Source organism: Odocoileus virginianus, chromosome 12 (genome assembly GCF_023699985.2).
Source record: "Odocoileus virginianus isolate 20LAN1187 ecotype Illinois chromosome 12, Ovbor_1.2, whole genome shotgun sequence".
Classification (NCBI taxonomy): domain Eukaryota; kingdom Metazoa; phylum Chordata; class Mammalia; order Artiodactyla; family Cervidae; genus Odocoileus; species Odocoileus virginianus.
In genome coordinates this window covers 67355879-67381352 of record NC_069685.1, presented here as the reverse complement: position 1 = coordinate 67381352, position 25474 = coordinate 67355879, and the positions used below count along the sequence as shown (strand labels likewise).

General features: G+C 57.7%; 1 protein-coding gene and 1 long non-coding RNA gene across 3 annotated transcripts in view; both read left to right on the top strand.

Moving 5' to 3' along the window:
- PI4KA (phosphatidylinositol 4-kinase alpha) overlaps window positions 1-25474 on the top strand; it is a 61017-nt gene that overhangs the window by 312 nt on the left and 35231 nt on the right. For both annotated transcript variants that reach the window (XM_070475722.1, XM_070475721.1), the window contains exons 2-18: window positions 10064-10180; window positions 11161-11254; window positions 13217-13305; window positions 14937-15009; window positions 15544-15803; window positions 16205-16271; window positions 18098-18246; window positions 18758-18823; window positions 19345-19441; window positions 20221-20412; window positions 20786-20886; window positions 21420-21549; window positions 22382-22514; window positions 23259-23354; window positions 23694-23877; window positions 24252-24355; window positions 25062-25230. In XM_070475722.1, the coding sequence (XP_070331823.1) occupies window positions 10064-10180; window positions 11161-11254; window positions 13217-13305; window positions 14937-15009; window positions 15544-15803; window positions 16205-16271; window positions 18098-18246; window positions 18758-18823; window positions 19345-19441; window positions 20221-20412; window positions 20786-20886; window positions 21420-21549; window positions 22382-22514; window positions 23259-23354; window positions 23694-23877; window positions 24252-24355; window positions 25062-25230 (2121 nt within the window). The remainder of the gene's footprint in view (window positions 1-10063; window positions 10181-11160; window positions 11255-13216; window positions 13306-14936; window positions 15010-15543; window positions 15804-16204; window positions 16272-18097; window positions 18247-18757; window positions 18824-19344; window positions 19442-20220; window positions 20413-20785; window positions 20887-21419; window positions 21550-22381; window positions 22515-23258; window positions 23355-23693; window positions 23878-24251; window positions 24356-25061; window positions 25231-25474) is intronic.
- Window positions 21-4877, top strand: LOC139037861 (uncharacterized). Its single transcript, XR_011490814.1, has 2 exons — window positions 21-4451; window positions 4708-4877. It is a non-coding gene; the product is annotated as an uncharacterized lncRNA (long non-coding RNA).

Below are 25474 nucleotides of genomic sequence, written 5' to 3'. Positions count from 1 at the left end.
GGGCGGAGGTCTGAGGGAGGCCGAGGGGGTCCCGGCGGCCGGAGACGCCGGGGACTCGTGAGTGAGGAGCCAGCGCGGCGAGGGGCCGCGGGCCGGGGCATCGGCTGGAGTGGTCGGGGCGGGGGGTAGTCCGAGGCCCGTGTGGCGGGCGCGGGCGGGGCCCGGAGATCCGGGCGGGCTGAGGCGCGGGGCTGCCTGGTGACCCCGGCGGGTGGCTCCCCGCCTCGCCGCGATGTTCCGTGACCTTGGGGCGATGCCGCCCGCGGGGCAGGGGCGCTTCTCTGCGCCTTGCCCTCGGCGGTGAAGGGCGGGCGGAGCAGCGTCTCTGAGACGTGGACCCGCTGGGTGATGTTTTTCTCTGCGGCAAGAGGGGGCGTTAGACTGGCTGAGAAGAGGGCGTTGGACCGCAGAGCTCAGCCAGGGGGTTCCTTATCTTGGGAGGACGTGAAACGAAGCCCCGAGGGTGCCTGCGACGGTGGCAGAGATGCAGCCTTTCGAACGGAAAGGTCCTTGCACCGTCACTGGAGGTTTTCTTGGACAGGTGACCTCAACACTCAGCCTCTGGTGTCCTCATCTGTGACGCGAAGTTCTTGAGCGTGAGATGAGCTCGAGAAGAAGGTGTCTGGCCCACGGAGGTGCTCAGCGAAGGACAGCTTTCCTCCGCCACCGACATGACTCTTCCCCGGCTTCCTGGCCGGTGGACAGAACCTTATCCAACAGTAGAAGAGCGGCTGGGGTGGTTTCGTGGCTCTGGGGATGGGTGAAGCTAAAGGGCTGTTGCAGGCACTGTGACAGAGTGACCTGGGTCTTCCTTGACTCCTGTAGATTCTCAGACTCACAGGGGGAGCGGGTCTTGGGAAACTGATGCCAGCCTGGCTTCTCAGTCAGAGAAAGAGTGTAATCGAACGGAAAGAATATGGGTTGTAGAGATAAGACCACCTGGATTTTAATCCTGTGTCATTCACTTCTGGTAGTGTGACTCTGGGCAGCTCAGTTCACCAGTCTGGTTCTCTGCTTTTTCCTGCAAAATACAAAACACTTGATGAGAGACTTGGGAGGATCCGCAGAATGACTCGCGTAGACCTGGGTGCCTAATGAATGGTCCCTGTTGTCATTTCGTGAGCCTGACTGGTGGACCACATCACTGGTTCATGAAGTCAGATCTGTGCCAGCTGGTCAGCGCATTCTCTTCCTAGGAGGAGGACCAAGACTGCTGTCGGAAGTTTGCTCACTGGACTCGGAGAAGGGGGTGCAGCGAATTGGATGATCTTGAAGGAGGGTGCCCTGGTGCTCTTGCAAAGGCAACACGCTTCCCCACTCAGTAACTGAAAGATGCACTTTCAGCTTAGCTCTCCTGCTTCAGCCTTCTTCGCCCATCATAGGGACCTCCTGTAACTGCGACTTTGTTGTTAATAGCTTTGTCTCTTACCCTAAGGTTGCTGTTGTCAAGAGTACAGAATGTGTTACAATTAAATAATGTAGCTTTCAGGTTGGTAGGCTCCCTAACCATCTCTGACTCTGCCTTCTGTGTCTCTGCCTCATTTACAAACCACTGCAGGAAAGAGTTAACAGCAAGCCACCAGGACTGCTGTCTTCAGAAGGGTCTGCTCAGGAAGTTGGCCCTTGGCTGGTGTGGGGAGCTTTGTGCTTGAACTGTCTGTCTCTTCATTCCCTAGCTGATAAGGATGGTTCACTGTCTGACTCCATATAAGCAGCGTGGTTTCTGTTGAGCACCTGCTTCTAGGCAGGCAGTGCTTAAGTGCCCAGCCCCCAGGAAAACCTTGGCACAACCCTTGCTCCATTGCTTGCTGCTGTGAGGGGAGCATGCCTGGGGTGCGCCCTCAGACGAGGGAGCAGAGGAAGGCCCTGCACGGCTTTTCCCAGACTCTCGCTGTGCTTGACGAGACCCTTTCACTGTGTGACATCTGATCGTGAGGACACCTGGCTGTGTGCGGCCTTTTTCCTCTTTCTCTGGAGGAAGGGCTTGTGGCTGATTCCACTGGATATTGTGAATTCCTTCTATCGTCTTCTACCATCCTGAGATTCAGTTGTACCCCGGATCACTGTTCTGTTCAGCCCTGCTCACAGGCACAGTGTACCTGCTCGCTCCACTCCCCGACGTGAAGTGGTGGATTCGCATTCCCAAGGGAAGGACTCTCAGTCTCTGAGTGCCACCTGGGCTGAGAAGGTGGAGACTTGGAGGGAGAGGCGAGTGTCGGAACCCTCCGTTCCCGTTTCTTTGTCTTCACTTCTCCCTTCTCTGTTTTCCTAGAGGGGGCAGAGGGCTGCGTGGGACCCGGTGCAGATAGGGTCAGCCCAAGGAAGGCTGCTTTCTGAGCTGGACTCGCCGTCTGGGCTCAGACACGGGTGCTCGGCAGCCTGCCGTGCTTCTCGTGGCCCTGGGACGCGTTAGGGAGCAGCTTTAGCGTGCCGTCTTCGTGCCCCAGGGGGAGGGGTGACGTACTCCAACTCACCCACCCTCACGCAGGCTGTGAAGCCAGGCCTGTCGTGAGATAGTGCGTTTTGCTTGTCCTTAACTCCTTAGTTTGCTCTTTTCATCCAGAAAACTCGTATTGACCTTCAGGTCAGGTAAATGAGAAACTCCTGACTTGTTGCTCAGGTGACCAGCAACGAGTCAGCTTTGCTCTGTGTCCCCTGGGTGCTCTCGTGTCCCGGGTCTGGTAACCAGACTCAAGGGCTCTTGGCCTCAATCTCAGATTCTTATCTGAGCTTGGACCTTTTCCTGCTCGGCTGCTTCTAGGACTGCAGCCCCAGGCTGGGGGTTGCAGCCCACCTCCCAGGGCTCCTGTGAGGCCCACTCAGGCCCCAGCCCTTCACCTCCGGGAGAGAGAGGAGAGGAGAGAAACGGAGAGAGCAAGTCCTGTCTACAGCGCATCCAGCTCTGGTTTCCATGTGCCTGCCCATCTTTTCGCTCCGCTCTCCGGGTTCCTGCCTGTCTCAAGAAGGTTGCCAAGCGTCACCTCCTCCTGCCACCTGTGCCCTGTGTCACACTTCTCTGTACCTTGGACGTCAGGGGACCCGCTCCTGCCTCTTCTCACCTGGCCTGTGCCATACTAGCGACGAGCCCGGAACGTGGGGAACTCTGGGTAGACCTGTGCAGCCCTCCCACCCCTCTTCCCGCCCTCAGGGAGCTGGGTTCAGATCCTTCCCTGCGGCTCTTCCTCAGAGTGCCAGAATCTCGGGGTGTTCAGTTAGCTGACCTGGCGTTTAAAGGGCCAGCCTGCAGCACTCGGCACGGACCAGACCCTCCCTCCTGGCAGGTGTGCTCTGGGTGGCACGCGGGGGAAGGGTGTGGCCAGGAGCTGAGGACGGGGGGCTCTCTGCAGTTCACGGTGGTCCAGGCTGTCCTTTAGAGTGCTCTGCTGTGGAGGGAGGGTCCTGCAGTTGGCATTTCTTCAGCCTCATGAAGCCAAAAGTCTCCCCTCTCGCTCCCTTTCCTTTGTGAAGCCGCGTTAAAACCACTGGGGGAGAGGAGAGAATGGGCTTCGGCAGAGGGTGTTCATGTCGCTGGAGCCGGTGTTGGTGAGTCAGCTCTGAAACGTTTTAGGAAGTACTTGGAAGAAGAAAAAATCTTCACCTGTAATTAGGCCACATTAACTGTATTAGTTTGCTGGGGCTGCCATAACGAAGTGCCACCCACCGTGGCTTAAACACCCAGAAGTGACTTTTCTCGCAGTTTGGAGGCTGGAAGGCCAGATGAAGGTGTCAGCAGGGCTGGTCTCTCTGGAAGCCTCTCTGTCTGGCGCGCAGACCGCCACCTTCTCGTGTGTCTTCACGTGATCTCCCTCCGTTCTCCGTGTCCTAATCCCCGCGCAGACCGCCACCTTCTCGTGTGTCTTCGCGTGATCCCCCTCCGTTCTCCGTGTCCTAATCCCCGCGCAGACCGCCACCTTCTCGTGTGTCTTCGCGTGATCTCCCTCTGTTCTCCGTGTCCTAATCCCCCTGCTTAGAAGGAAGCCAGTGCAGTTGGTGGGACCGGCCCTCCCTAATCACCTGATTTTAACTTGATCACCTCTTCCATGACCTGTGTCCAAATGCAATCTCATTCTTAGGTACCTGCGCATTAGGACTTCGGTATATGAATATTTGGGCCTGGCCCAGCCCAGCCCATGAAGCCATCAGCACTGTCATTTCCTAAAGCTCTTTTTAGTTTTTAACTGTGTATAGCTATGTGCACTTTATTGTTTTTTTTTTTGCAAAAGTAGCCGATAGTTATTGTTTTGATGGTGGCACATCCTTTTTTTGCATTGATGAACCATACTTAGGCATTTCTCTGTTTAGACTTTCTGGTTTTTCCTTGTGAAACAGCATGTTTGTACACCTAGCATTTTGTCTTCTTCTGAATTAGGTCCTTGTGTTACATCATAGATGAGTCTTGAGTTTACTGCCCACCTGTTTCCAGAAGGTTCTGCGTAGTTGTGATAGCATTGGTAAGACACCTTGTACTGGTTTATCTATAGCTTCACAGGGTTGGGTTTTGTTGCATGTTTCCCTGCCAACTCAGAAAGCATAAAAGGGTAGCTTATCTTTTTGAGCCCAAGATAATATTTGACTGTGGTTGGCTCTGTCATATCGTGAGTTAAGCAAACAGCCCACAAGGCAGAAGTGCTCGGACTGTGTGATGTTGCCGTGTTCTCGTTTTCTGTGCTGTGGGAGCTTGAATTCCGTGTTCTCTTCATGCTGCAGTCCTGCTGCTTGAGTCCTGACTCCTGGCCGGGTCCACTCTGGGTCTCCAGGTGCGCGCACAGTCCTGATGTGCGATTGCAGCAGTCCGAGGTGCCGGGCTGGCCAGTGTCTGTCCAGAGCGGAGTCTGCGGTGAACCCTGTGGCTTTGGAATAAATCCTCTGGGAAGATACTTGGCTGTTTGGTATTTTGCTGGGATGGGGGTGGGGAGAGAGAGGAGCAGATAACTTCTAATGTGGGCTCTAAACTCTTTCCTCGTGGCTCTTGGTCAGTTTGTGAAGAATGTTATAGGAGGTAATAAAGTGAACCGAGCCCTGAGACAGCGATAAGATGCTGCCGGCACTTGCTGGGAGTTCGCCCTCAGTGGAGGTTTTTCATGGGGACGGCTAGGAAGCCTTGAGGGTGGGGTTTGCAGGTGCTAAGAGCTCTGGCTGCTGAGAGGGGGTGTTTCAGATGGCGGAGGCAGAGAGCCTGCTGTGGGGACAGGATTTTCTGAGAGAGCAGAGTGGAGACAGACGGAGAGGAGAGCAGGCGACCTCCCTGGGGCTCCCAGACGTGAAGGCCGCTTCTGCCTGGGGAGGGCCTGCGTCTGTGCGAGGAAGCGCTTATGGCTGCCTCATTGGTGCCCTGGGTTCTCTGAGGAGCGGTGTGCGTCACCACCGCCCGCTCCCCCAGAGGGCAGAAATGTTCTATTTCTGACTCTTCACTGCGGATTCTCGCTTCTGCCAGCAGTGTTTGCTGTCTGCACTCGCTGGAAATGGTGCCTCCAGTTCCTTCCACCAGCGGCTGGTCCCATCGTCAAGTTTAGTTGCTGAAATGTTTTTGTGCACTTGTTCTCCTGGTTTCTTATTTACATATTTATTCTTGTTACCTGCTTCTCTCCTGAAAAAAAAAGCTTGGCTTCTTGTGCACATGACCACACCAGCCAGAGCACAGCTTTCAGTTGCATGAAACCCGGCTGCCTAAATACAGGTTTGAGGCGAAACCACTCCAGGCTCACTTGCATGTATTCACTGAGTCTGAGAGATTCTCTCTGCTGCTGAAGCCCCTCTCTTCTGAGCATCTCTGTTCAGAGCTGGTCCGGAAGCTGGGATTTGGGCTGCCCAAGGGTTCACCATGGTGAAAGCAAAAGACGCTGGCATCGTCCGCCATTCATTCCCACAGGGTCTTGGAGCACCTGTGGAGGGCCAGGCCCTGTGCCAGGCCTAGAGGGGTGCCCTGGAGGGGCAGAGAAATGGGCAGTCTTGCTGTCATGGGGCTTACCATGGAGAGAGACAGACCAGCATTAAAAAACTGCAAGTAAACATGTGAAATGTAACAGGCGCCGTGAAGGAAAAGTGCGCGGTGTGAATGGTCTAACTGATTTGCGGTGCACGCCGGGGACATCCTCCTGCTGCAGAGCAGAGGCTCTAGAGCCCGCGGCGTGGTCGCCTCGCGGCCTGACCGGGGATAGGAGCCTCAAGGCCTGCGCTGCGCTGCGGACTCTTGACCAGGGAGCCAGCAGGGAGCCCCACCTGTGGGGCGCTCCCTACTTTCCTAGTTTGCGGAGGGTTTTATCCAGAAGGTGTTGAATTTCTCAGGTGCTTTTCCTGCGTCTGTTGCAGAGCTGGCTTTAAACTTGGTCAGGGCGGGTCTGAAACAGCTTTTGCCGCAGGGACCCTGACTCCCCTGCCAAGGAGTGGCCCTGCAGGCTCTCCATGGGACACTTGGCGGGCTTTTTGCTCTGGCTGGAAGGAGCCCAGGCTCCTCCCAGCTCTCCGAGGGCCTGGGAACTGTTCAGCTCCCAGCTCCTTGCCTGATTTTTGTCCCACTTCTCAGGGTATGACCCTATTCTGGGCTGTCTTAGTGCATGCATCAGCGACTTGGATTTGTGGAGCGTCTTCCTGTTGAGCGCCCTTTTCTCCGGGCTCCCCAGCCGCTTTTCCCGTTCCTGTCTCTGCAGCCTCGTGAGACCAGTGTGACCTGCTCTGTGGCCTGGGGTGCATCCTCTGGCAGGAGTCCTGGGCAGCCGCGCGGCTCACCTCGGCGCCTCCCTCCCCAGCCCTCAGTCCAGTGTATGAAACCTTTGGTTTCAGTATCTGCCCGTTTTCCTGTTTTATGGCGGGAAGGTGTGTCCACATCCTGCCGTGCCCTCAGGGCTGCAGGTGGAAGTTCTCAGCTCACAGGATTTCACTGCAAAAATCTGTCACCTTGTTCTTTTGTATCTGAGAAAGCTGAGGCTTGAGAGAGCTGATTTGTTAACCTGCCAAAATTGTCACAGGCACCTTTGTCTATCAAGGTAGCTCTGAATCTCTTAGAAAATGCTGGCTCATGTTCCGTGTTCTCCAAGGGGGCAGGACATAGAGTGACAATTAAAAAGCAGATTTAACAAAACAACAACAAAAAACCACTAATATTTAGAGCTTAATGTTCGGTTCTCAGGGAATTTTGTTCCTCTAGGAGACTATGCCCAGAGGTTTCAGGTGACAAAAGCTCTGTACTTTGAAAACAGTTTCATTGGCCAGCATGTAACCAACGCCACGACTGCAGCTCTGCTATGACCTACATACCTGACGTCCACCCACTCTCACGCTGACTTGTCCCTGCGGCGCTCGGCCAAGGCGTCCTGACTTGGGAGGGCGTCTAGTTCTGGGCAATGTGGTTGGGCATTTCATCACCCTGGCAGTAGCTTCACCTTGGGACACAAGGAGCTCATGGCAGTGAGGCTCCTGCCCACCTCCAGGGACGGGGGTGGGAAGGCGGGGTGCCACCCCTCCTCGATGTGTCCATTCCGGAGGACGGCTCCCAGATCCTCAGAAAGATCCTCGGGTCATAAAGCTCGCACGCGCCAGTCTAGCCTTCAAAAGAATTTGTGTACCTTTCTGTGAAAAAGGAAAACCCTGCCAGTGGCGTTTTCCACTGTTAAGTTCTCAGAGGAGGAGGAGGAGAGGAGAGGCTCTCTGCTAACTCCCCGCAGGGAGAGTCAGCCTCTTACACGACCTCTGCATCTCCTGGTTTGTCGCCTGCCTGGAGTGAGGGCAGGGCTGGGTCCAGGGTTCACTGCCCACTGAGCAGAGGGGCAGTGGGTCAGAGACGCGCTGCCCCCACCCGCCCTCACGGGGCAGGTGCTGAGCCCGCGAGGAGTGTGCTTCAGGGCCTGGTCCTGCCGGGTCGCGGCGCAGACAGGAGGCTGAGGCTGTGCACTCGCCGGTGACTCTGGGTCCAACTCCAAAGTCCACGTGCGTCCAGCTTCCGCAATCCTTACCCTGCCCCCCAAGGAGCCTGCGGGGACAGAGGACGGGACGGGAGCACGGGTGTTGAGAAGCTCGGGCTCGGCGGCGTTGGCGTGCGGTCCTCTCCATGTGTGGTCAGGAGGCCTGGCCAGTGGCGCCGCGCTCCTGAGTCCCACTCCGCCCTGCAGCCCCCAGCTCCCCGCGGGCTGTGCTGGGCGGGGCAGGCCCTGGGTTAGCACGGGGCTCCGTCAGCTCTGGGCCTCTGTGGCCCCCTCCCTCATCACGCCGCGGGGGCTCTTCCGCCTGAGCGCTCACTCGCGGGGCAGACCCCCCTCCTGTGTGTGCATTTTACTCTTAACCCCCTGAACGTGCTTCCTGACTGACACGAGCACTGTTTTCCTCATAGAACATATTTTGGCAACTATAAAAAAAAAATGAAGAAACTTAACACCTCTGGTCAGCCTGTCCCTCAGAAGTATTGACGCTGATTTTTTTTTTTGACCCCAGCGTGCAGCTTTCAGAATCTTAGTTCCCAGACCAGGGATTGAACCCGGGCCCTAGCAGTGAAAGCTCAGAGTTCTAACCAATGGACCGCCAAGGAATCCCTTGATATATTTTCTTCCCGCACTTTTTCAGATCTTCCTTTCCGTGAGCTTCTAGAACATTTAGAGCATTGTTCCGTGCCATTGCGTATTGATAACAAAAATGCCATTGTTAATGTCTGTGGTATTAGGTTAAATTTTACAAAAGCATTGTTTTTGTAGATCAAAAACGTTTGCGTATCAGCAGTTTCATAGGGTTTAACCTAATATTTGATCAAATGGTTGATCATGGTATTCTCATAGTGTTTTAGATTGTTTCAGATCTTCAATTAGTAAACACAACACTGGGGTGAAAGCATTTTACGTAATTTTTGCCAGTGTCTGTAAAGAAAGCTGAGCGCCGAAGAACTGATGCTTTTGAACTGTGATGTTGGAGAAGACTCTTGAGAGTCCCTTGCACTGCAAGGAGATCCAACCAGTCCATCCTAAAGGAGATCAGTCCTGGGTGTTCATTGGAAGGACTGATGCTGAAGCTGAAACTCCAATACTTTGGCCACCTGATGCGAAGAGCTGACTTATTGGAAAAGGCCCTGATGCTGGGAAAGATTGAGGGCAGGAGGAGAAGGGGACGACAGAGGGTGAGATGGTTGGATGGCATCACCGACTCGATGGTCATGGGTTTGGGTGGACTCCGGGAGTTGGTGATGGACAGGGAGGCCTGGCGTGCTGCGGTTCACAGGTTCACAAAGAGTCAGACTCAACTGAGCAACTGAACTGAACTTGCCAGTTTTAATTTTTCCCCTTTTAAAATCTTAAGGGAGCAAAACTACTTTCTATAAAAAGCTGTCAGTGGTAATTGACTGATGCATTTTTAGGGCAAACACCAAGTACTGGGTTCAGTTTCTTTTGCCCGTAAAACGTCCCAGCAGACCCTGTGACCATCAGTGAGGGCTTCTTATCACATCCATGAGTTGCAATGTTAGGGCCTCCTGGTGCACCTTCAGAGCTTCCTCTGCAGAGATTTTCAGGATTGGCGTCCCCTATTTTCCTTTTCATACTGAATCCTGATCTTTGGTTCTTTTTTTTTTGATTTTTGGTTCTTTAATGACCTTTCCTGTTGGTTTGTGCTGACAGTCCCCCAGTGTTTTCATCTGTTCTGTTAATTGCTGACTGTGCACCCGCTGCCCTCCACCTGCCACCAGGGCACATCCAGTAGCGGCGGGTACTGTTTGCTGAGTACCTGCCGTGTGCCCCATCCCGTCCCGAGCGCTGTACACAGCTTGGAGTTTAAAGAGCCTTGGGTGGAGGTGGGATGCCCGCGGCTCTGTCACCTGCTCACGGGTAGCCCTGGGCAGCAGGGAGCCAGGCTGCCCCGACAGCGGGGGCGGACCTCGGCCGCGGGCGTGGCCGCTCAGCGCTCGGCCCAGGTCCTCAGAGGGCCTGTGTGCCGTCGTTTCAGAGGCTGGAGGTGTGCTTGCTACCTCCCTCAGACTGGGGGAGAGTGACCTGCTAGTTGTAGAGGCTCACAGGGCTCTTCAGTACTGGTCCATTCTGAAATTGGGTTTATGTATTTTTATTCCATGGTTTTCTGTCTCCTTTTCTAGGTCCAAAAGCTGCTTTGTATGTGCCCAGTAGATTTCCATGGGATCTTCCAATTGGACGAGAGGCGGAGAGATGCGGTGATTGCGTTGGGCATCTTTCTCATTGAATCTGACTTACAGGTGAGCCTTTGCGAAGTGAAGTGTTCCTGAGTGCAGAAGACAGTGCAGTTAGGCTTTAAATTTGTACCCGCTGTGTTCAGCCAGATCAGAGCAGGAGGGTGGGGCAGCTGGACGGGTGGGAAGGAGACCCCTTCATGGACACGTCCTCGGGGAGGTGTGGTGTGGTCTCACCGGGGTGAGCTGGTGCTCTGGGAGGGGACTTGGGTTTCGCCTCAACAGGACGCTGCCCAGTCAGAAGCAGAGGAGCCATTTTTTTCCCTTTCCAAAGGACAGCGCTTTTTGAGATAATTGTGCTGTCTTTTTCAAAACTATGATGGATATTAATTTTTAGAGCATGTGTTAATGTGCCTTTTAAAGGTGATTTAAAAACCCGTGGCAGAATTTGCAAACATGTTTTCGAAACAACAGTTTCCTCAGCATCTCAGGCTGTCTGATGGTGCCCCCTCCTTCGGAATCAGGCTTGTTTGGTCCTCCTGCAGGAGACCACCAAGAGAGCCCATGGGGGGAGGTTAGGAACTGACTCCCTGCTGATGGGCTATTTTGGAAACTAGGGGAGAGTGATTTTTTCACTGGCTACTGCTGGCTGTCAAGTCTCGTGCCCCGTTTGAGAGGAGCAGAAGGAAGTGTGTGGGAGCACGTTTAGGGGAGGAGGGAGGAGCATGAGGCTGAAAACAGCTGCGGCAGCCCCGTGTCTGGAAGCGTCTCTCTCCCAGAGGGTCTGGTCCTGAGGCCCGGCTGTGGGGCTGGGGACTCTGAGCGCCCGTCAGGGAGCCACTCTGGATGTGTGCACACGTGCCTTCCGCTGGGCACCAGAGCCGGCAGGACCCAGGGCAGCAGGGGGCAGGCGTCGGCCCTCCTGCGGGCTGCCGTGTGCACGCCCTGTTCTGAGACGAGGGTGTGGGCGCTCTTGGTTCTGGGCTCAGTTTGTGCTCAGAAGCCGTGTATTTAATTCAATGTAAGCTTTTTGTTTTCTCTTCAAGCACAGAGACTCGGTGGTTCCTTACCTCCTCCGACTTGTTAAAGGTCTTCCGAAAGTGTGTTGGGTAGACGAGAGCACGGCTCGGAAGGGCAGAGGTAACTCGGCTTCGTGCTCCCCGGAGCACAGGGCGCGTCCGCGCGCTCCGTGTCTGAGAGGTCAGGGGTGTGGTCACTAGCGCAGCAGCCGAACGCCTGCAGCACCGCAGTGCCCCAGAGCCCCACGCAGGGCAGGCCGAGGGGAACCACGGGGACCCTCAGGAATCCTGGTCCCGTCCCCCTGGCCAGCAGTGGGTCCCCGGCTGTCCCCAAGCCAGCTGTCACCCTGCAGTCAGGTCAGTTTTCCAGAGGCCTGGTGGCTGCTCAGAAAAAAGGGCTAGACCACAGTGTCCACTCTCAGTAGTCTCATCGCTTCGTCAATATTGCTGCATTTCCATTGACCTGTAGAAATGGACTAAATTCATGTGTTTCTGTCTAGCTGGTATTTGATTTTGAAATCTCTTCAAAGACAAAGAGAAAGTGAGATAATCTCTCCTCTTCCCTCCACTGCCCCCTCCTCCCTTCCTCCCTCCCGTCCCTCCTGAAACCTTTACACAGGCCCACGACATGCCAGACATTGTGCTAAATGCTTAGAACACTCATGACGTTTCCTCTAAAGTCAGCTTGGGAGATCTCCAGTATTTAAGAGTTCATGACCCGTCAGACTGAAGTTTCCTTGTAATCTCTGTCTGAGGTCTGAGGCCCCCACCTTCAGATCTCGCTGGGGCTTGATGCCTGCAAAAAGGCCCCGTCCTCTCTCTTGGTGGCGTGGCCTGAATTTGTTAGGGCTCCTAACAATTTGAATTTGCCCGGGCTCCTCCTGCCCTTTGGATTTTTAGCATCGCTGGTGGCTGGTGTCAGCCTAAAGCTGACAGACTCTAGATCATGCAATTGTCCTAGAATTTGAAAGACTACCTGTGTGCACCATTGTTGTCTAATTTGGGGAGAAGCAGAGCCCTAGAAAATGTTGATCCTACTTTATTTCAAAATAGATATCACTTTTGTACACATGAACTCACGTGAAGTTTTGAGCATTATTGAAAGATCGTTGGCGTTGTATAAGTACCCGATTACTGGGTGACACCTCAGCCTCCCAGTTTCTATTCCGGCAGTGTCGCTCAGCTTTGATACGCTCCAGAGCAGCAGCTCCTCCAGGGCCGTCCCTGGAACAGCAGCTTCAGCTCCAGGGGCTTGTCGGAAGGCAGAGTCTCAGCCCCTGCGTTGGAACTACCAAGTTAGGACTCTGGGGCCAGGGAGTAGACAGACCACTTCAACAAGCCCTCCCGGGGGTTCCAGCCACACTCATGCTTGAGAAGGACCTAGAATTGTTTGTCTGGATCACATGTGGAGAAGTAGGCACGTAGCAGGTGGCTGCCGCATGTGTGTATCTGTCTTTGAGTTGGTGCTCAGCGTCCAGCGCTGGTTGCATGTTCAGTAGGGGCCCGGCTTCCACAGCAGCAGGTCTGGCCCCTCGGTGCCAGTGACAGAACTACCGCTGGCCTTTCAGTCCTCTGGGTGCAGAGCTCCCTTTCTGACCTGAGGCCCTGCTCGTGAGAAGCTCCCTCCTGGCAGGCTGAGTCGGGGAAGGGCCTGAGCACCTGCAAGGAGCAGATCGCATTTCTGGATGCCCCTTTTAGCATCTTAGATTTTCTCCATCCATCAGAAGAAGAGAGAAATAAACATTAACTCAGTTTCAAGTGATAGTGATTAGTATTTGAAAACTCCATGAGACATTTCCCATACACTCAAGACCGAGTTCCCAGTTTCATGTAGGTTGGAAATAAAGCATGGAGTCTGTTGTGGTAAAAGGGGCTCTGTGATCTCAGACTATAAATGGGCTCAGGAAGCATCTAAGTTTCTTGAACTGGAACATTTTGTTACAAGGAAGGCAGGGGTGTTTCTCAGGAAACATGCTGGGCCCTACCCCGTTGAGGGCGACCTCCACAGGGAACAGGTGCTTGACAGCGTGTGAGGGGGAGCAGCCGGGCGAGGTGATGGCCCGACTCCTGTCTCTGCCTCCAGGTACGCTCCCGGTGGCCGAGAGCTTCAGCTTCTGCTTGGTCACGCTGCTGTCTGACGTGGCTTACAGGGACCCTTCCCTGAGGGGCGAGGTAAGTGTGCAGCGCCCTGCTGTGCCCCCTGTATGAGCAGAGTCCCACAGTGACGCGGGACGAGAAGCAAGGTCATTGTGGTGTTCATGCTGACTTACGGCACACGATTGATAACACAGCTGAGAAACGTGGAGTTCTGCTTGCAGGGCTGTCCCCCACTGACCTCCTGGGTCTGGTTCGGTCTGCTTTCCCAGCTGCCCCGTGGAGTGAGAGGCCATGTGTCCTGCTGCCTCCATGCTGGGCACCAAAGGGGTTCATACAAGAGAAGCATTTCTTTCCAGGAAGCGGGAGCCGTTTGTTCCTTTAAGTGCCCCAGTTCTTTTCCTTTTAGTTTATTTTGTTGGAAATGCTGCTTCAATGTATTTCATACTCCCTCCTAAAGAGGAGGATGGCGATGACAAGGTTCGTCTTAACCAGATCTGCGACTTACAGAGTCGGTTTCCTGGCGCGGCCGACCTCAGGCCCTGCCGGGGAGCCTGGGTCTGCCTGTGCCCCAGCGCTCCCAGCTGGCTGCTGCCTGTCAGTCCCCGTGTCTTTCCAGTTTTGAAATCTCTCTCCTTACTATTGCACTGTGAATGCGCTTGTCCCTATTTCTGCCGTTACATTGGTCTCCACCCTTCTTTCCTAGTTGAGGTTCTTTATTGTGGATTGGCTAAACAGGTAATGAAATAGATTAGAGTCACGTGTTGTTATTTCAAACGTTAACAGGGCTTTTCTATCAGTAACACCCACTGAAATAGAGACGCCACCACAGAAGACGGTGACATAACTTTAATACATGAAATGGACAAAGCATTGCTTTTCACATCCTCATGGTTTCCATGTCATTTGATAAAACGTGAGCTACAGCCCAGTCGTCTCAGGCCAGCTTCATTCTCTGCTTGGATTCCCTGCGACGATGGGTAGCGAGGAGGCGAGAGGGGCTCGGCCTGGTGCTCTTCCTCAGGGCCGGGACCGCCCACTGCTGACACCCTGGGTCAGCGGTGTGGCCGAGGGCAGGGCTCGAGGACTGGCAGGACCAGCGGGGGATGGAGACCTGGGCCACACAATGTAGACAGTGCCAAGCTGGGAACTGAGGACCCACCCGACGGACTGAGCCTGCACCCTGAACTTTCGTGGGGCTCCGTGATGGGCCGAAGAGACTGACCCCTCGGCAGGGGGACAGAGCCTGGGGCAGCAGGTGTGGGAGACGCTGACCGAGTTCATTCTGTGAGCCTTTCGGGCCAGCAGCATGGAGGGGCTGGAGAGCCAGTGTCCCGTCCCTGGACGTCTGGAGTCCAGCTGAGCCTGGCGATGGCCCAGGGCGGTCCCAGCTCCCCTGGCGTAGCAGTGAGAGACTATTCCTGATGCTCTGGACTCGAGTGAAGTCAGGCTGGCCATCAGCAAGGCTGCGAATAGTGGGAATGGACCGGAAGAACCAGGGGTGCTGAGCCGTGAGGGGAGCGGCCGGGAAGAGGGCTGTGTTCCCCCAGGTGCTGCCCTCCTCCGCAGAGCTCCTGTGCGGGCGGCCTGGTCAGGTGCGAGGTGGGACGTGAGACCATCCCAGGCTGCCTCTAGTTCTGAGTTAGCTGTGTGACGTTGACCCGATTTTGTGGGTGACTTTGTGTATCCTGTCTCCTCGGCTCTTCCAGATATTAGAGGCGCTGTTGCAGGTTTTGCACGTGCTTTTGGGAATGTGCCAGGCCCTAGAGATTCAAGAGAAAGGTATGGTTTCTTTAATGGCGTTGTGGTTGTCCTTTCCCTGGCATTTCCCAGTCTTCAGAGTTCCTCTTTGAGACCAGTGCGCCTGTGGACATTACCTCGGTTGCTTGTGGGCCGAGAGGCGGGGTGTGGGGAGGAGGGGCGCGCTGGGGGCGGGTCTTGAGCGCAGCCGTCCTGCCTGAGTGCCGGGCCCCTCCCTCACCCTCAGGGGGCTCAGTTTCCTCCCGGTAGCCTGTTTGAAGGTCCTTTTCCTTCTGGTGGGAAGCTGTCTACCTGCTCCCAGCAGGACTGGCTACACTGGTGCAGGCCTGGGCAAAAGCCCGTCGGATGGCGTGACTGAGGGCTGACGAGAGCTGAGCGTGCTCAGACACCCCGCCACGGGCCGTGCCTGCCGCTGGGCCGTGGGCGGGTTGTAAAGGTCAGCGCCAGGCTGGGCGCTGCTGCCAGGCTGCTCGGGCCCTCGGATTTGCAGTCGCGGGGTGGTGAGGCGGGGGCCCAGGTGTCCCGGGTGCCGCCACGGTCCCCCTTGTCTTCCAGAGTACCTCTGCAAGCACGCGGTCCCATGCCTGCTGGGAATCGCACGTGCCTTCGGGCGGCACAGCAGCTCGGAGGAGTCGCTCCTGTCCAGGCTCTTCCCCAGAGCGCCGCCGCACGCCCCCCGCGTGCCCGAGGAGCTGGAAGGCGTGCGCCGGCGGTCCTTCAACGACTTCCGCTCCATCCTCCCCAGCAGCCTGCTCACCGTGTGTCAGGAGGGCACCCTGAAGAGGAAGGCCAGCAGCGTGTCCAGCGTGTCGCAGGTGGGCCGCGCGCCCGACCGCTGGGCCCGGGCTTGTGAGGGCCCCGCCCTGGCTTGAGGGGTTCTCTGCAGGGCCGTGGCTGCCACGTCCTTTCTAAGATACACACGTGAGTCATCTCCAGGCGTGAGGCTCTTGTTTCCTAGCCGTTGGGTACACCTCTGTTCTGAGCGGGAGACAGCTGGTGCCCCTAGGAAACATGTAACTGACGCGTGGAGAAAGCCAGGGAATAACAGGAACCTGGCTCAGTCAGCAGGCACAGAAGGTGTGATGAGACCCAATGCACACAGAATCGCAGCAGCGAGCCGTAGCCGCGGGGTTTCAGGGAGGAGGGGTGCTGAACAGGGCAGCGGACCTAACCTCGTCAGCCTGAGGTCTGACTGCCTTTCTGGTCTGTGTTTCAGGTCAGCCCTGAGCGCGGGGCGCCCCCTCCTGGCTCCCCCGGAGGATCTGCCTTTCACTGCCTCGAAGGTAGGCTTCGCCCTTCTGCGGAGCGCGCGGGCTGCGCCAGGCCAGGTCCCAGGCCCTCCCGCTGTGTGCGGGTGGCATGCAGCTCAGCTCTAGGCTTACAGGGCACTCGTTTTCTGTTCCTGATTAAGCTTGCTACACTTGAATCTAAAAATATTTCAAGCATAGAGACAAGTGCTGAAAGGACCACACAGGACCCCTGTGCTGGCCGTCCGAGTTGTAGTGCGTTGACCTGCGGAGGTGGCAGTTTTCAGGTGAAAGTGGTGCCGGCAGGCCCTTCTCTTGTTTCTTGCCATTTAACGTCATTAAGCACCGGAACGATATTGAGGCGCGCAGTAACGAGGCTGAGTAAACCTTGTTTCAGTGAGGAACAGTGTCTGTGGGGCTTGCTGTCCACAAAGGACTCTCAGGTAATTTGCCAGATGTGGTCGTCTGCCAGCCTGCAGCGTGTCAGACACGTGTTGGGCAGCCTGCAGCCTCGCCTCCAGGGGACTGAGACAGGGTCAGGTGGGCCGCAGGAGTGCATGCCTTGGAGCCCCACATCCTACTGTCAGATGATGCTCACCGCTGAGAGAGCCTTCCTCAGGGGCATCTCGAGACGTGTGGGGGATTTGTTTTAAAAAAGCAGAGGTGTGACTGATGCAGATAGATGTGGACAGTGTGGGTACAGTATCTCTTGGCTGTGAGAGGATGTAGCGTGTTACAGTCCTAGTGTGCACACGTGAAGGCCAGGCTCACCACTCATAACCCGCTGGAGAGAGCCCCCATCCACAGCCTACCCCCCGACCTCACACACCCCTGAGGGTCCTTGGCTTGGGAACCTGAGCTCAGGACCGTCCCCATCGTGGCTGGTGCCAGGCCTGAGGGAGACCACCACTCCTGCCCTTGCTCACACGCTCCCCACTCCCTGATTGTTCAGGCCCTCTACCAGGCACCACAAGAATTTATTTTTAAGAAGCATTTCTTAAAAGTACAAATCTGATCATTTCTTTTCTTGCTTAAAAGCTTTCGGTGACCTCGCTGCATAAATGTCAAGTCCTAGCCCCTTGGTCCCTGGAGCTCCCGCCTCCTGTTTCCGTGTCTGCCCCCTCGCTGCCTCCGCCACAAGGCTTCATCCTCGCATTGTGCTGTGTGTCTGGGAGGCACCCTCTGTCACAGGCTGCTGGCCTCCCTGTGTGACCGGCGTTAGTTTTCACAGTGGACTGGTGTGTCCTTCACGGGAAGGACCCGACGGCTCAGTGCGCGTGAGCGCGCCGAGCTGACCCTGGTTGGGCTGTGAGCTGTGCGTCCCCGCGTGCGGGAGCGCCGAGGCTTCTGCAGCGCCCAGCGCAGTGGGGCTGGCCCCACTCGGCCACAGATCTGCCGCCTCCCCGCCTCCCGCCCCGGTTGCCACCACCCTCTGCTCGCACATCTTCACGTTTTTAAAATTCCATGTACAAGTGGTATCCCATGGCATCTTTGACTTAATTCACTCACTCTGAGAATCCCTAGGTCCATGCCTGTTGCTGCCAGTGGCATTATTTCATCCTTTGTATGGCTGAGTAGTGTCACTCTGCATTTACACCACATCTCTGTCTAGCTTCAGACACTCAGGTCGCTTCTGCGTCCTGGCTGTTGGAAACTGTTCATGTGGACACAGGGGCGTGTGTATCTTTTCAATTCATAATTCGGATATATGCCCAGGAGTGAGATTGCTGGATCGTATCAGCCTTTGTCTCTTAAGGGAAAGATGGAGTGTCAGCATAAGCATGGCCGATGCCTTTGATGGGTGTTGCAAGCACATCCGGGTCGCGTGCCCCGAGACCCACTGCCTGCTTCTGTCCCGTCAGCCTCTTACTCGCCTGATGGGAGCGCCCCGGAATCCGACTACTACTTCTCTGCCGTCAGCTCCAGCTTCTCTGTCTCTCCTCTCTTCAATGGCGTCACCTACAAGGAGTTCAGCATTCCCCTCGAGATGCTCCGGGAGCTCTTAAGCCTGGTGAGCGGAGCGAGGGGCGGGCGGCCTGCAGGCAGACACTGGGGGGCTGTAGCGGGCCGAAGCACGGCTCACCTGTGCCAATTAAAGAGAGAAGGAGCATGTCCTCAGGGTCCGTGTGGCACGTTCCCTTCTCGCCCCTGCAGCAGCCACGTGGGGAGACGGCCATGAGCCCCCACGCTAGAGGGGCCTTCAGGCGGAAGGTCAGTCTGGCCTAGAGCCTGGGCGCTTTCACCTCTGGACGTGGAAGCCTTGTGTCCGCAGTCCTGAGGGGGCCGGTTCCTTTTCTGTTTGTCTTCCATCCTGTCTAGGGTAGGAGAGAAGCTCCAGGTGCTGGCAGGACTCAGGGCGTCTTGAGAGGGGGCGTGGGCGCTGGTGGTGTGTGTGCTGCTGGGCTCTCGTTCTGCCCCATTTCTCACCGGGAGGCTGTGGCATGGTTTCGTGTCAGCAGGCTCTGCCCCTCCATCTCCCACTGTGTCTGCGGGGGGCTCACCAGGCCTCACTTCCCTCGCAGGTGAAGAAGATCGTGGAGGAGCCTGTTCTCAAGTCCCTGGACGCCGTGGTCACTGGTGTGATCGAGGTGCGTCCTCTGAGACCCTCCCGCCCAGGCCCCTGGCCGTGCCCCGACCTGACCACTGAGCAGTGGTCAGCGTGCCTGCCACACAGGTGCGAGCCCAGCGAGGAGGGACTGACCTGGGTCAGTCCTGGATTCCGACCTGGGCTCGACTCGACTCCATGTGGTCCTTGCCCCAGGTGCCTGCTGGGCCGCTGCTCAAGCTGGTGCACACCGCTCATGGGTGCAGGCACTGCAGGCCTTGCCTGTGAGCATGTGGCCTGTGCCCGGCCGCCTCCTGTGAGCGTGTGGCCTGTGCCCGGCCGCCTCCTGTGAGCGTGTGGCCTGTGCCCGGCTGCCTCCCATCCTTAGCCTGTGCAGGACCGTGGCCCACAGCCGCTTACACAGTCAGGAAGTTTCACTGCCCAGAACCCTGGCAATGTTGGGTCAGTCTGCTTTTGCATCTCTGGGAGGCATCAATGAAGGAGGGAGCAGAAGGTGACCCCAGCAACAGGCCGTGTGGGTCACAGCCATGCCCCTGCCCACAGGCCAACCCCAGCGCCGACCTCTACTACAGTGCCTTCAGCGACCCACTGTACGTGGCTGTGTTCAGGATGCTGCGGGACACCCTGTACTACATGAGAGGTGAGGGCCGTGTCACCGCGTCCCGTCAGGGCGGCCGCTGTGCATGAGGCCTCGCCGTCCCCTTCAGGCCCCTTTGTGCGCTTGAAACACGGTCTCCTCGGCTCTTCCTGGTGCTGAATGGGCTTCGTGACAACAGTGTTGACGACCACGTGGAGTCCGGTGGGCATCTCTGCTCTCCTTAGCCGCTTCCCCATCTGACCCCCAGCACTCCTGGGAGCCGAGCCTCGTCGGGGCTGCAGCAAGGGTCAGGCTGTGGAGGACAGCGGGCGCTGGCAGCTGGGCTGACCCCGAGCCCGCGGCCTCCCCGGCCAGGCTGCTGCCGGCCACCATGGCCGGTCTGCTTGTGTCTGCGCTGCCTCTCGGGCCTCCTTGCAGTCCAGGCCTGGAGGACGCACGCTGGGTCAGGCTGCGGGCTCCAGGTGCCTGCTGTGCAAGGGTCCGTCCTCGGCCACGTCCAGGTTCCCACGTGTGATAAAGGACCCTTTTCAGGAAATATCACTGGAGTACTTCCTGTTAATGAGGCGGTTCTGGAGTTGGCATGCCCCTTTGTGTCTCGTGTGTTCAGCGTCGACTCTTTTGACAGCTTGGGACACAGCATGGCTCTCTCTCCTGTGGGAGTGACAGATTCTTGAGTGTTGGGTGGCGTGCGTGCAGGGCGGGCGTGCGTGCCTGTCCAGGCTCGCCCGGTGGGCCTCCCTAGAAGCACAGGGGCCCGCAGCAGCGCCCTCTCCCAGGGGTCTGTCTGAGGGGCCGGCCTGAGTGTGTGCGCCCTCCCGCAGACCTGCCCACCTCCTTCGTGAAGGAGGTGCACGACTTCGTGCTGGAGCAGTTCAACAGCAGCCAGGGGGAGCTCCAGAAGATTCTGCACGACGCCGACCGGGCCCACAGCGAACTGAGCCCCCTCAAGCTGCGCTGCCAGGCCAGCGCCGCCTGCGTGGACCTCATGGTCTGGGCGGTGAAGGATGAACAAGGTGGGTTCCCAGCCCCTGCCTCCCCTCCGCGGGGGTGGAGGGAGTGGGGCTTGCGTCAGGGGCCAGGGTCTACCCCCAGGAGGGCAGGGCCTGAGTCAGAGACGGAGCCTGGTCCAAGGGGGTGGGGCCTGAGTTGGGCGGGGCCTGGCCCAGGAGGTGTGACAGGGCCTGAGTCAGGGGGAGGAGTGGGCACGTGGGATGAAGTGGTCCCCGAGGCAGGACAGGAGCTGGGAGCCACCCAGACTCGGAGGTGGAGTCACACAGAATCCTGGGTTCGGGTTCCGTCACGGCCTGGGTGTGGTGCTTGGTGAAGGCGCCTGTGTGGCCAATGGCGTCTGCTGCGGGTCTGCACTCGCCGGTGTTCTGAATTCAGGTGCAGAGAATCTGTGTGTTAAGCTGTCTGAGAAGCTGCAGTCCAAGACGTCCAGCAAGGTTATCATAGCGCACCTGCCGTTGCTCATCTGCTGTCTGCAGGTCAGTTGCTGGCCCCGAGGTGGGGCGGACTTCCGTCCGCAAGACGTTCTCACTGTGTCCAGGCCGAGGCCAGCACCAGCAGCTGGGTCTGAGCCGCTGTGTCTGGGAACTTGAGCTCGAGCTTGCCGGGGACAGGGTCACTGCTCGGAGGCCACTGCTGATGGCTAGCGGGCTTTCTGCTAGCGGGGTCTAGGCACGGCCGAGCCCCACATTGAGGAGGCTGCCCAGCTTGTGCTGGGCGTTTCCAACGTGGCAGACGTGAGCCTGCACCGTAGAGGCTCTGACTCGTCCCAGTCCCGGTGACTCCATCTGCCTATGTGGAAGTAACGTTCCCAGTGAGCCCTGTCTCCCCTAAGTAGCTTCTGGAGATGAAGGGGTTACCAGGGAATCTCACCTTTAGGTGAAGGAGTCCCCACCATCCTGTCCTGTCATTATGCCTGGTGACACGTGGACATGGGCCGACGCCAGTCATAGGGGTGTCTGAGACGGTGAGCGCCTTCCCTGTGGCCCCTGACGGTCCCCGTGCGTTGCAGGGCCTAGGCCGCCTGTGCGAGCGGTTCCCGGTGGTGGTGCACTCCGTGACACCTTCCCTGCGCGACTTCCTGGTGGTCCCATCCCCCGTGCTGGTGAAGCTGTACAAGTGCCACAGCCAGTACCACACAGGTAAGGGCCCCGCCTGGGGGGGTGCCCAGCCTCCCTCCCGCTCATCCCCGCAGGCCCCGCCTCCCAGACATCTCCCTCCCCCAGGCCCCGCCTCCCGGACATCTGCCTCCCCCCAGGCCCCGCCTCCCAGACATCTGCCTCCCCCCAGGCCCCGCCTCCCAGACATCTGCCTCCCCCCCAGGCTCCGCCTCCCGGACATCTGCCTCCCCCCCAGGCCCCGCCTCCCGGGCATCTGCCTCCCCCCAGGCCCCGCCTCCCGGACATCTCCCTCCCCCAGGCCCCGCCTCCCGGACATCTCCCTCCCCCAGGCCCCGCCTCCCGGACATCTCCCTCCCCCAGGCCCCGCCTCCCAGACATCTCTCCCGGGCCCTCCCTCCAGGCCCTTTCTGGCACCTCCTCTTCTCCCGGCAGCCTGCAGTGTGAGTGCCCTGAGAATGTGGGCCCAGACCACATCTGCTGACCTGCAGTGAGTGAGGTTAATTAAGTGCCGCTTGGTGGGTGTGTCCTCCTCTTCCTTTAGTCAGAGAGACTCTGAGGGCCTTGCTCTCAGCCTCCCCACCTTCCCGGCACATGGCCCTGTCTCACTCCTTACTTAAGATGTGATTGTTCTACATATTCTTCACCTTGTAACCTAAGTGTGAGTCGTTGTAAACATTCCCACCATCCTTCCTGTTGTCTGACACACTGGGTTCTGAAACGCTGGAAAAATCTTTTTAGAGTGATTCCCTTTATGACTAAAAACAATCCACATATGACTTCAGTTTTGGACTTCAGACAAAAGCATGAAAAGTAACATGCTCAACCAGACACACATTGGATTTTTCAATTTCAGTTGCCGGCAATGACATAAAAATCAGCGTAACCAACGAGCATGCAGAGTCGACCCTGAATGTGGCGTCGGGGAAGAGGAGCCAGCCGTCCATGTACGAACAGCTTCGGGACATTGCCATCGACAACGTCTGCAGGTGGGCGGTGGAGAGCCTGGCCACTCAGACTCTGGCCTGGGACCCAGACGTGGGGAGCGAGACATGCCTGAAGGCCCCATGCTCCTGGGGGCTGCAGGAGCTCCCTCTAGAACACAGCATTCCTCCATGCAGTTCAAACCCAATGTGTAGCTGTCACGTCCTTTGAGCCGCCTGCTGACTGTGACTGTGTTGGGAAGCAGGAGGCTGGTTTCTCACTTTCTTGTCCATCGTCTGTCCTCAGCGGCGCCGGCTCTCTGCTGCTGCTCTCTCTCTGGTGGCAGCGAGCGCGGGCTCCTTTCTCGTGGGCTGTGAAGGCTCCTCGTTGCGCCGGCTTCTCTTCCTGTGGAGCACGGCTTCAGTAGTTGTGACTCGTGGGTTTACTTGCCCCACGGCCTGTGGGATCTTCCCGGACCAGGGATCGAACCTGCGGCCCCTCCATTGGCAGTCGGGTTCCTGACCACCAGACCCAGGAAGTCCTCAGGGAGTTTAGATTGGAGTTGGAATGAGTATGGCATTCTGAAGGAAGCAGTTCAGGGTAGAACAGTGAAGTTATTATTTCCAACTGAGACATTTATCAAGTGGTGCGACATGAAGCCATTGGTTAAGTTCATTGTGTCTCGACATTCATTCACATTTCTGGGGGAAGTACATTCAGAGCAGTTCTTTAAACCCTGAGACAGAAAAACGAAACCCAGACCAGACGCAGGCACTCACCTGACTGTTGTGCTGCCTCACGCTGCTCAGGTGCCTGAAGGCGGGCCTGACCGTGGACCCGGTGATCGTGGAAGCCTTTCTGGCCAGCCTCTCCAACCGGCTCTACATCTCCCAGGAGAGCGATAAGTATGCCCCATCCCTGGGGGTTGGGCTGTGGGGTGGGGCACGCAGTCCCCTGAGGCTCTGGGAGGCTGCTGCTTTCTGGTCCAGCGTGGCGTCGGGTGTTGGGTCTGTCCCGCCGTGCCTGCTGAAGCCCACCTTGGAGTGCCCCCAGACGCAGTTCGGGCAGAGAGCTCTGTCTCCCTGCCTGGCGCCGGGGCTGGCGGGACCCAGGCAGGCACCATCAGGTGTACGCTTCCTCTGAGAGGCTGACGACTCTGGGATCCGGGCTCCCGGCTCTGTCTCCCACCATCTCCCACTGGTGCTGGAGCACCAGTCTCAGGTCACGTGTCCTTCCCTCTATAGGGACGCGCACCTGATTCCCGACCATACCATCCGAGCCTTGGGACACATCGCGGTGGCCCTGAGAGATACCCCGAAGGTCATGGAGCCCATTTTGCAGATCCTGCAGCAGAAATTCTGCCAGCCCCCCTCCCCGCTTGACGTGCTCATCATCGACCAGCTAGGCTGCCTGGTCATCACCGGAAACGTAAGGGAGCCGTGGCCATGCTGTGGGAAGCTCCACTGACTCTCAGGAGTGTGAGAGTACAGATTAGACTTGCTCTCCCGGGGTCACATGCTCCCCACTTCCTTAGCACCGGGTGCCGAGGTGTTTCCCAAGTAAGAGAGCTCAGAGCAGTGGTTCCTAGATGGCCAAGTAAAGCGGTTTGAACTGAGTTCTTGCTGACGTAACTAGACTGGAGTGGAAGTGGAAGCTGTGTGCATGGAGGGTTGTATAAAGCTGCAGTGGGTGGCCCTGGCACAGTCGCAGGCTCCACGGCCCTGACTCACGGCGTGTTCCCTCTGGGTATCCATGGAGGGCGCTCCTAGCGAGATGTGGTCACAGGTCCCTCTCTCTTCCAGCAATATATTTATCAGGAGGTGTGGAACCTCTTCCAGCAGATCAGTGTGAAGGCCAGCTCGGTCGTGTACTCAGCCACCAAGGACTACAAGGACCACGGCTACAGGTAAGCCTTCCCACCTCATTGTCACTCTCCATCCTCAGAAAGTGGGCCACTTGGGGGTCTTGTCCCTTAAAGCCGCTTCTCACAAAAACACCATGTGCTAGAGATCCACACGTCCCAGCGGGGATGGCCTGCACCCCGCCACCCTCAGTGAGCAGCTCCTTGCTCACACCCAGCCTGCCCGATGCCTGGTGGGCACGGTGCCCCATCTGGCCTGCCCACTGTCAGCCTGCCCGTTGGGCAGCAGCCCCGCAGTCTGCCCAGCCCGAGCCTGCGCGTCCGGCAGTGCTCGCACCTCTGTGGTCAGGGCGGCACACTGGCAAGGCCTCCCGTGCCCTCGGGGGTGCCTGAGCGTGGGCGCCGCAGCCTTGGGGGTGTGACGTCCGAGGACAGATGCTCCTCCTGTGTTTGATGGACCTCCTTTGGCTTAGCCAGGCCCAGGCAGGGCGGAGGGCAGGGCGGAGGCCCTCCTCACGCCTCCTGCCCCCCAGGGAGTGGGCGGCTGGGTGGCGTGATCTCGGCTCGCTCAGCAGCAGTGTGTGTGCGCGTGGTGTCGCGTGTGTCCCCACGACAGCCCTCAGCTCTGGGGCTGCTTGTCCATGGGCTCGCTGCTGCCTCCACGGGAGCCCGGCCCCTGGACCCTGGGCTGGCCTGGCTGCGCCTGCTCACTGCCTCCTGCTGCTGTCCGTCTGTCCCTTCGCTTACGCAGGCACTGCTCGCTGGCGGTGATCAACGCCCTGGCCAACATCGCAGCCAACATCCAGGACGAGCATCTGGTGGATGAGCTGCTCATGAACCTGTTGGAGCTGTTCGTGCAGCTGGGGCTAGAGGGCAAGCGGGCCAGTGAGCGGGCCAGCGAAAAGGGGCCCGCCCTCAAGGTAGGCACTGCTCCAGACCCCGTTGGGAGAAGGGGCTGGCTCCTTCCGGGGTGCTGGTCGGGGGGCACCCTCCAGGCTGAGTGGGACGGAGAGGTGGTGGGAACAAAACGGGTGTCAGGTGGTCACGAGGCCTCTGGGGGGTGGCGTCCGAGGTGGGCACCTTCCAGGGGGACCAAGTGCTTTTCAGGCGTCACGTCTGTAACGGTGCAAGGTGTTTGTGCAGAGTCGCCACAGTTTACACGTC